The following is a 9,239-nucleotide window of genomic DNA, read 5'->3' on the forward strand; positions in this document are numbered from 1 at the left end:
TATTTTTTTCAACCACTTAAAAATGTTAAAAAACCATTCTTGGCTCTGAGGCCGTACAAAACCAGGCAACAGGCTGGATTTGGTTCCCTCATAGTTTATCAATCCCTGGTGTAAACCAACCCACTTAGAGTATATTTGAAGGCTAGAATATTTTCAAGTGTTGTTGTAAAATCGTAAAAATTGTAAAAAATATGGGCGCTTGCTAAGTAATGAGCTAGCCAAGGAAAGAAAAGTGGGTATCAGTGAATGATAGAAAACCCATGGATTTTTTTTAATACACAAAAAATTGCCTTTAGATGTTCTGGAGGGTGGGAAAGTAGAAAAAGATGTTTTTAACACAGTGGAATATTCGGCATTAATCTTGATCTCTACCAAGATGTTGTTGTTGTGTGCCCTCCAGTCTATTCCAATTCAGAGCAACCCTATAGGACAGAGTAGAACTGCCCCATCGGGTTTCCTAAGGCTGTAAATCTTTACGGAGGCGGACCTACCAGCGGCTCTGTGGGCGAAAAGACCAAGACATTATGTAATAGTGTATTAGTCATGTCCACTAGTGGAAGGAACAGTAAGAGCAAAATGCAAAGCCTACTGAAAATGAGCAAACAAGGCAAAGATAAATGTTTCCATTAGAGTTCACAAGACTTTGCCCTGCTGTGCAGTCAACGTTCAATTAGAAAGTTTTAAAATTCAATAAAAGGAAAGTAAGTCTTCCTCCGTTATACTCAATGAATAATGCTTAAAATTAAAGGAGCAATAAAAATATTATTTAGGAATATGATGGCAAATAACCACACACACATACACGCTAAAAAAATTGAAAGTGGGGTTGCTTCTGGGGAGAGGAAGTGATGAGGCAGGGAAATTATACTTTTTATTAGCAATTTATGACGCTTTAAACTGCGTATATATGTTTTTAATGCAAAATTTTAAAAATCAGATTTAAGAAAGGGAAAATTTAAAACGAGGGCTAGAACTCCGTTGCTCCGGCAACCCAGCAGCGCGGCCTGTCTTTGATATTCGTAGCCTTCAGTTCTAATCCGCCCAGCCTCACGCAAAATATCAGACTCCTCCCTTTCCTCTTCCCTAGGGGTGGTGCCGCAGGGGGCCGAGCACGAGCTGAGGCCCCGCCCCCCCTAAAGTGACAGGTGGCATTTACCGCCCTGGAGGCGCCTCTCAAAATGTCAACTCGTCCCTTCCTCCACGGGCGGTGGCGCCAGGCAGGAAGGGAGCGCAGGCCGAGGTCCCGCCCCTGCGGTAGTGCGTGTGGCGTCACTTCCGCCTTCCTCTTCTCTCCAGGTTATCGGGGTGAGCTCTGAGGGATTAGCGTGTGCGTCGAACTCGTTGGAACCATGGTGAGCCTGGTCCTCCGGCCCCTGCCCCGCCGTGTCCCTTTGTGTGCTGCCGCCTGTCTACCCTCTGTGTCCCCCCCAAGGCCAGGGGCTCCCTGTGTCTGCCCCGAGACTGCCGCACGTGGCGCCGGCAGTGGCGTGTGGCCTGCCCGAGGCCTGCTGCTGGGAGCCCTTCATGCCGGCCAGGGGGAGGAGTGGGTTTCAAGGCCTTTGTCTTGGATCAACTCGTCTTCTCCACAGTCTCAGAACCCCGAAGCCGGGGCCTTACCGCGACCCACCATCCGCGGAAAAATTTTTAGTGCCTGAGGCCGCGAGGCCGACCCCGCCCGCCCTCCGGGGGGAGCCTGGAGCGGGCGGGGAAGGCGCGCCCGAGGGTCGTAGATGGAGGCGCTCGCATTTCCTCGCCTAGCTGGCGGCCGTCCGGCGAGTGGCCTGCAGTCCCTGCCTTCCTCATCAGTAGTTTAAAATCTTTTAGCAGTCAGTGTATGATTTTTATTCCTGGCGCCTACAGAGATCTTAAAAGTCACTGTCTTAACCAGCTTATATAAATCTCTCTTCCCCTTAAATAAATGACTGCCCCGGTAATGGAGAGCTTCGTTTGTTTGAAAAAGTATGCTATAAATTACTTTCCTCTTGACTGTCTGCTTGTGAGGGTAGCGGAAAGCCTCTAAATATATGTGTTAAAGAGTACATATTCACAGTATGTTTTTGATTTTCCATCTTAGGCGTCCCTTTCACTTGCTCCTGTTAACATCTTCAAGGCTGGAGCTGATGAAGAGAGAGCAGAGACAGCTCGTCTGGTGAGCCTTGTTCTCGCCTTTCTTTTGAGGATAAAATTGTAACTTTCATTTTAAGACTGTAAAATTGTCTTATTCTGATGATCTCTTTGATTTTCACTCCAGTCTTCTTTTATTGGTGCCATTGCTATTGGAGACTTGGTCAAGAGCACTTTGGGACCCAAGGGCATGGTAAGAAAAATGACGTATTTGTAAATTTTAATAGTTTCAGAGCCATTAGTGGAAACAGTAAGTAACACACTTTTTTGATTTTTTTAAATCTTCAAAGTTTTATACAAGTAAGACATGAGCATATTCTCCTTACTAAAAATCAAAACAGTACTCATAAGTCCCTGTGATTAACACTATTATTTTGATGTATATCTTCTGAATATATTCCTGTTCACTTTTTTAGGTACATTTATATATGTTTACCTAAGTATTTTCTGATGTGACAAATAATATTTTGTTTTATACAAACCCGGCCAAACCAAACCCGTTGCTGTTGAGTCGGCTCTGACTCATCGACCCTATAGGACAGGGTAGAACTGCTCCATAGGGTTTCCAAGGAGCAGCTGGTGGATTCGAACTGCCTACCTTTTGGTTAGCAGTGGAGCTTTTACCACTGTGCCGCCAGGGCTTCTTGTTTTATACAGATATTATTTATATGTACTTCTGTAGTTTGCTTTTCTTGTCACTGTAGATAGACATTCTGATGTTTGGTTATTTTATAGTTTATTGCTATATTGATGGACACTTAACTTTGTTCCCATTGTTTTGATTATTAAGGTGCTGAAACCTCATTGTTCATGTCTCTCTGTACTTCTAGTCTTTCTAGGGGTAGATACTAAGGCTTGGTTGTAGGGTATAAGAGAATACTGATTGACCACTCGTTTTTCAAGATGTGCTTATATTTTACGTCCTTTTAGGATAAGATTCTTTTAAGCAGTGGACGAGATGCCTCCCTTATGGTAACCAATGATGGTGCAACTATTCTAAAAAACATTGGTGTTGACAACCCAGCAGCTAAAGTTTTAGTTGGTGAGTCTGAAGATTTATTTAAGGGGGGAGGGAGTGACTTTTAAAAAGCTGCTGTTTGGTTGACATTATGAAATACCTATTTTTTAATAGGCTGTGTTAACTAATTGTACATTTAATTAATTGATGTCTACCACTTTTACATTAATTGTCCTTTTTGTTAAAATTACAAGCTTCTGGAGTGCCAAGTAATTACTGATAAAACTTGCATTCCAGACCTAAAAGTTGCAGAGAATTTGTCAGGTAAAGAAACCTAGGTATGTGAGATTTGGATTGGTAGTGGGTATGTTTGGAGAATTAAACTACCATGAAATAATTTAAAAAGCAGAATCAGATATAAATTAATAACTGATTTTTTTCTAGATATGTCAAGGGTTCAAGATGATGAAGTTGGTGATGGCACTACATCTGTTACTGTTTTAGCAGCAGAATTATTAAGGGTAAGAAAATATCTGAGCAACTCTTCACTCATTTTATTTTTTGTTCCTGTGATTTTGAATATCAGCAGTAGTCAAATCTTTCTGATAACTATTATTGACAAGTGTTTTCCACTGTTTATTAATAGGAAGCAGAAACTTTAATTGCAAAAAAGATTCATCCACAGACCATCATTGCGGGTTGGAGAGAAGCCACAAAGGCAGCAAGAGAGGCTCTGTTGAGTTCTGCAGTTGATCATGGGTTGGTATACCAAAATACTACTATTCTACTATTGTAAGAATTCAGCATTCTTTTTGTAATGTGTGCAGTGCAGGAAATTTAGAGAGCATTGAAAAGTATATGTAAACATGACCCTGCTGCTGTTCCCTACCCTCAAACAAAAAACCCACATTCCCCTCCAGAGATAGACTCTGAAGTTTGAGTTTCCAGTCTTGCACATATAATCAAAACAAATAGCATCCTTGTGCAGAGGGTTTTTAGCCTCATTTTAACCTAATTGATTAACAAGTATATTTGTGGGTGTCAGTGTTCTTTGCTACATTAGTTTTAATAGAATCAGGCAGTTGATTATGTGACTATGGTATAGTTTACTTATCCTGTCTATAGTTGGAGATTTGTGTTTTTGCCATATTTTAGCTTTATAATGTGATGAATTTGTTACCAAAAAAAAGTTTTTAGAGGTATAATGGGTCCAAAGGCATGTATGTATTTTAAAGTCATTTTTATTTATCAGGTAAGCCTTCAGAAAAAATTTTATACTCCCACAAGATGTATAACAGTGCTCATTTCCCCATGTTTTGGTATTCTTTTGTTTGGTTAATGGTTTTTGTTACTTGCTGATTTGGTGGGAAAATGGTATCATTTAATTTACATTTCTTGATTATATTGGTGGGGTTGAATTCTTTTCATATGACTTAAAGCACTTACAGTTGGGGTGAAATTATCTGTTTAACATAAAAGTTATCTGGATAAATTTTGCAAAGTAAAGTAGGTTTGATATCTTTGGAGAAGCTCAGATGTATATTTCTTTTTTTTTTTTTTTTTTTAAGTTCTGATGAAGTTAAATTCCGTCAAGATTTAATGAACATTGCGGGAACTACATTATCCTCGAAGCTTCTCACTCATCACAAAGATCACTTTACTAAGTTAGCTGTAGAAGCTGTTCTCAGACTGAAAGGCTCTGGTAATCTGGAGGCAATTCATGTCATCAAGAAGCTAGGAGGAAGTTTGACAGATTCATATTTAGATGAAGGTATGTATGTATGTCGAGTATGGGAAAACAAGCTTTGATTGGATGCTAAGTGCTAACTACTACGTGAATGCTGAGTTTAGCTAGTTAAGACTGGTGATGCTTTACAAAGCTAGAGAACTTGTCTTTAAGAAAACAAGTCATATTGCAAACATTTTTCCTGTTTTAATCCATTTGTTGTATTGACATGTGCCTCATCTTCCCGCACGATCCCAGCATTTCCTTGATAATCTTTAGATTTTAGTTCATACTGTGAAGTTATTTGTAATAAAGAGAAATTGTACCTTTCTTTTAAGTCAATTCTCAAATGATGCTTTATCCAGGGTGACATATATTCTCCAGGAAAGGTCTGGGTAAGTCAGATCATCTAGTTAAAACCAGGATATAGTTGAGGGTTCTTGGTGTTGACCATATAGTTCTTGGTGTTAGTCTATAGTGTGTGAGCTTTTCGAAACATTTTCACAGTATATTTACTTCAGAAAATGGCCTGAGGGAATTGTAGTCATTCTCTTTTATAAAGGAGAAAAAGGAACAAGTTTATAATTTCTTTATAATTTTTGCTTGACCAGTCGTTTGGAGTCCTGGTTCTGCTACATGTCATATGTCTCCATTTATTTCAAGGAAGTTATGTAATTTTGACAATATTCCTAGTTGAATTTATATATAATGGATGTGTAGCATTTTTAATGGGGGCTGGTGGTAGGGAAAGATCATTAAAACAAGGTTAGTAGCACTGGCAGCTACCATTCTTGAATGTCTGCTCTGTGCCAAAACAAACAAAGCCAAACCCGTTGCCATCGAGTTGATTCCAACTCACAGCAACCCTATACGAGAGAGGAGAACTGCCCCATAGGGTTTCCAAGGCTGTAATCTTTACACAAGTGTACTGCACATCTTTCTACTGCACATCTTTCTTCTGCACAGCAGCTGATAGGTTTGAACCACCGACCTTTTGGTTAAGAGCCAAGCGCTTGATCACTGCACTACTCGGGCTCTGTGCCAGACGTTGTAATAGGAATTTTACTTACAGTCTTAGTTTGTCCTCATGATGATGACCCAGTGAGTTATGATTAGGCTCAGCTAACTACAACAGAAAACCCAAAATAACAGTAGCTTAATATCTTTTATGTTTTTTCTGATCTGAAGTCTGAAGAGGTAGGCAGTTACTGGGTTCATATTATGGTTCTGTATCAGGACTGTAGGCTGGTAACTGGCATCTCTGTCACTGCTTATATTCCCAATTTACAGATGCGTACCTAAGGTTACATAGCCAGTAAGCAACGGGCGTGATTAGGGCCAGGTTTATCCATAGTGTTTCAGTCCTTTAAAAAAAATTCAGTAGTATCTGATAGTACTCCATGTATCTGAATCACAGCTTGTTTTCTCTTGTCTTCATTTTAAGTTAATGAAAATTATCTTAATATTTTTACATCGCAGTCCATACTGCTGTGCGTATAGTGGTATGTATATGATGCAGAAGTTTCAAAATACTGTCTTTACTTTTACTACTTGTGCTGTGCTCTGTTTTCTGTTTTTATATATGTTTAAGTGATCCACTCCATTGATTTTTTTCTAGAAGCTTGGTAAATTGGACTTACATTCATTCTTTGAAGGAATAATTTGATAAGGCAGATAGCTTTATAAGATTTACTGATGCAGCCTTGAAGTCTTTATGTAATACAATATTATCTTTTTTTATTTATTGTAGGCTTTCTTTTGGATAAAAAAATTGGAGTAAATCAACCAAAGCGGATTGAAAATGCTAAAATTCTTATTGCAAATACTGGAATGGATACGGACAAAATAAAGGTATGTAACTATATTTCTTGAAATTCTAACTGCTGGCTACCGTAAACCCAGAAAGGTTGGGAAAACAGTTGCACTAAAAAACTGACATAAAAATGTTGAAATATGCTGTGGGACTCTTGAGAGTAATGGAAGTGATACTATTTTTATGGTTTCTTTGTCTTAGATATTTGGTTCCAGGGTACGAGTTGATTCTACAGCAAAGGTTGCAGAAATAGAACATGCAGAAAAGGAAAAAATGAAGGAGAAAGTTGAACGTATTCTTAAGCACGGAATCAATTGTTTTATTAACAGGTCTGTGTGTGTTTGTGTTAACAATATTTGTAATAGTCTAAGAAAAGATTTTCTTTTCATGAAGACTTAGGGAAATACCTTACATTGAATTAGTTATTTGTTATTTAGTAATTGTTCTTTTTGAAATACAGTTGTACAACAAGTCATTTGCATTACAGTGATCCAGTGGCTTTTTTATCCTAATATATTTTACACTTTTTATATCAGCAGTAACAGTGATTAGAGTCTTCTGGTTTGGTGGTTATGTTACTGCTTTTGGCTGTGCTATAAATACATACATTTGGAGGTGACATTTAATTTCATGTTAAAGGATGAGTTTGAAGTAGCAAAAAGCTAAGACTAGGAGTAAAAGAAGAATGAAGAGGTGAAGAGTATTAAGGTTTGAAGGCTTTAATTCATATTAAATATGCATAAACTTTTCTCATGTGTACTTAATGGTCAGTATCTAAGACTTTGTCTTGTTTTGAATGGTGTGAAAATACCAAGAGGAACAGCTCATTTCAGTTAAGTGAAATGGCTGTAGTTAACTTTGGGAAAATCAACAGTAATAGTTAATGTTTGAGAAAAAATAATTGTTTTAGGCCAGATGTTCCTGGGCTTTTTAAAGTAAGCTTCTGAAAAACTCTGATGTGACCTGTGAATCTGATAATACACATTTTGCCTGGCAGTGGGTTATACCACTCATTTTCGTCTTTTTTTTTTTTTTACGGTACAAACTTTTTTAAAAAATGTCCTTTTTACTCTAAATGTAACATCTTTTCATTTTGGAAAAAAGAAAAGCATAAAGAACAGAATCTGAGGTCTTGCCTCCTAGGAAGTCTTTATATTGACCTTTGTGTGTCTAATTATGTATGGTGTTTTAGTGATCATATGCTATAAACTTCTGTAACTTGTTTTTTAACTGAACAGTATGTATTTTTACTTAAAATTATGAATTTTTCATAATGTAATCAGTAAATTGTGATTTGTGAGCACTTTTCTAGTGGACACTTAGGTCATTGGTTTTTTTTATTATTTATATGAAAATTCTTATAAATATCTTTGTTACTTTTTAAAATATTTAATTTTCTTGCTATGAATTTTCAGAGGTGGAATTAAAGCTTACAAACACTGATACGTTTTCTGATAAATTGCTTTCTAGAATTGTGGGACCAGTTTATAGCAATATTCAAAATTACCCAAAAAAACACCTGTTTTTAATGATAGCATGGGTAGGCCAGTGTTATAATTTATAATTGTATAGGTAAGAAATGCTGTTTTAATTTACATTTCTTTGATCATTGGTAAGGTAAAAATATTTCTATGGTTTTTTCTTCCAAGTGTTTTATTTGTGAATTGTTAGTTTTGAACATAATGATTATATGTATTTTATTTATAGGCAATTAATTTATAATTACCCTGAACAGCTCTTTGGTGCTGCTGGTGTCATGGCTATTGAACATGCAGATTTTGCAGGTGTAGAACGCCTAGCACTTGTCACAGGTATGGAAAAAGGCATTCATTTGTAACAAACTCATCCCTTTTGGACTTAGGGAGTGTTACTACATGCAACTCATTGAGAATACAAAGAAATCCCTAAGGAGCTTAGAATCTTTAATAAAGAGTTTTTCTGAAATCTGACTTACACTTTTTGAATTGAAATCTTAGTTTAGTTACAACATTGTTTTTAATATCCCAAATTATATGCCAGGTTCTCTATAGGTCTTTTCTTCTTCTTTTGTGTTACTGTTTTAAAGTTACTCCATCTTTACTCACAAACCTACAGTACTATTGTTCTAAACAAGCTCGGGCTTAAAGAAGTCTTAAATCTTGTATAGTTTTACTTATTTCTCTCGCTGAGTGAATAGTTTAATGCTTTGTGCCTTGTGTAAGAGTGCAGTAATAATAGTAATGTTTATTAAACACAACTGTATGGCAGGGAGTGATTCAAGTACTTAAATATTAATTTTTTCAAATTTCTGAAAGTAACGAGTTTTGAAATGAGTAAAAGGATCTAAAGATGTCTGTGAAAAGTTAGTGTATTCCAGCACCCATCAGTAGAGGTATGAATGCTATAATCCCAGTTTTGTTGTATAGAAATTGTGTTTATACATCAGATACGCCTACATCAAAATGAGGTAGAATGCAACTTGTTTGCATTTTGTTGTTGTAATGGTTTTTTTTAATAATTTTTTTTTTTTGATGTACTTCAGGTGAAGGTTTACAGAACAAATAGTTTCTCGTTAAACAGTAGTACACATTTTATGACATTGGTTAACAACCCCGTGACATGTCAGCCCTCTCCCTTCT

General features: G+C 37.1%; 1 protein-coding gene across 1 annotated transcript in view; it reads left to right on the top strand.

The window, feature by feature from the left end:
* Nucleotides 1-1,262: 1,262 nt before the first annotated feature.
* CCT2 (chaperonin containing TCP1 subunit 2) overlaps nucleotides 1,263-9,239 on the top strand; it is an 18,366-nt gene continuing 10,389 nt past the window's right edge. Inside the window, exons 1-10 of the mRNA XM_004386435.2 lie at nucleotides 1,263-1,352; nucleotides 2,075-2,149; nucleotides 2,252-2,317; nucleotides 3,055-3,166; nucleotides 3,527-3,603; nucleotides 3,729-3,841; nucleotides 4,651-4,853; nucleotides 6,559-6,659; nucleotides 6,823-6,950; nucleotides 8,329-8,432. Of these exons, the coding sequence (XP_004386492.1) occupies nucleotides 1,350-1,352; nucleotides 2,075-2,149; nucleotides 2,252-2,317; nucleotides 3,055-3,166; nucleotides 3,527-3,603; nucleotides 3,729-3,841; nucleotides 4,651-4,853; nucleotides 6,559-6,659; nucleotides 6,823-6,950; nucleotides 8,329-8,432 (982 nt within the window). The 5' untranslated portion in view covers nucleotides 1,263-1,349. The remainder of the gene's footprint in view (nucleotides 1,353-2,074; nucleotides 2,150-2,251; nucleotides 2,318-3,054; nucleotides 3,167-3,526; nucleotides 3,604-3,728; nucleotides 3,842-4,650; nucleotides 4,854-6,558; nucleotides 6,660-6,822; nucleotides 6,951-8,328; nucleotides 8,433-9,239) is intronic.

The sequence above is a fragment of the Trichechus manatus genome, unplaced genomic scaffold (assembly GCF_000243295.1).
Source record: "Trichechus manatus latirostris isolate Lorelei unplaced genomic scaffold, TriManLat1.0 scaffold00164, whole genome shotgun sequence".
In the NCBI taxonomy this organism is placed as follows: Eukaryota; Metazoa; Chordata; class Mammalia; order Sirenia; family Trichechidae; genus Trichechus; species Trichechus manatus.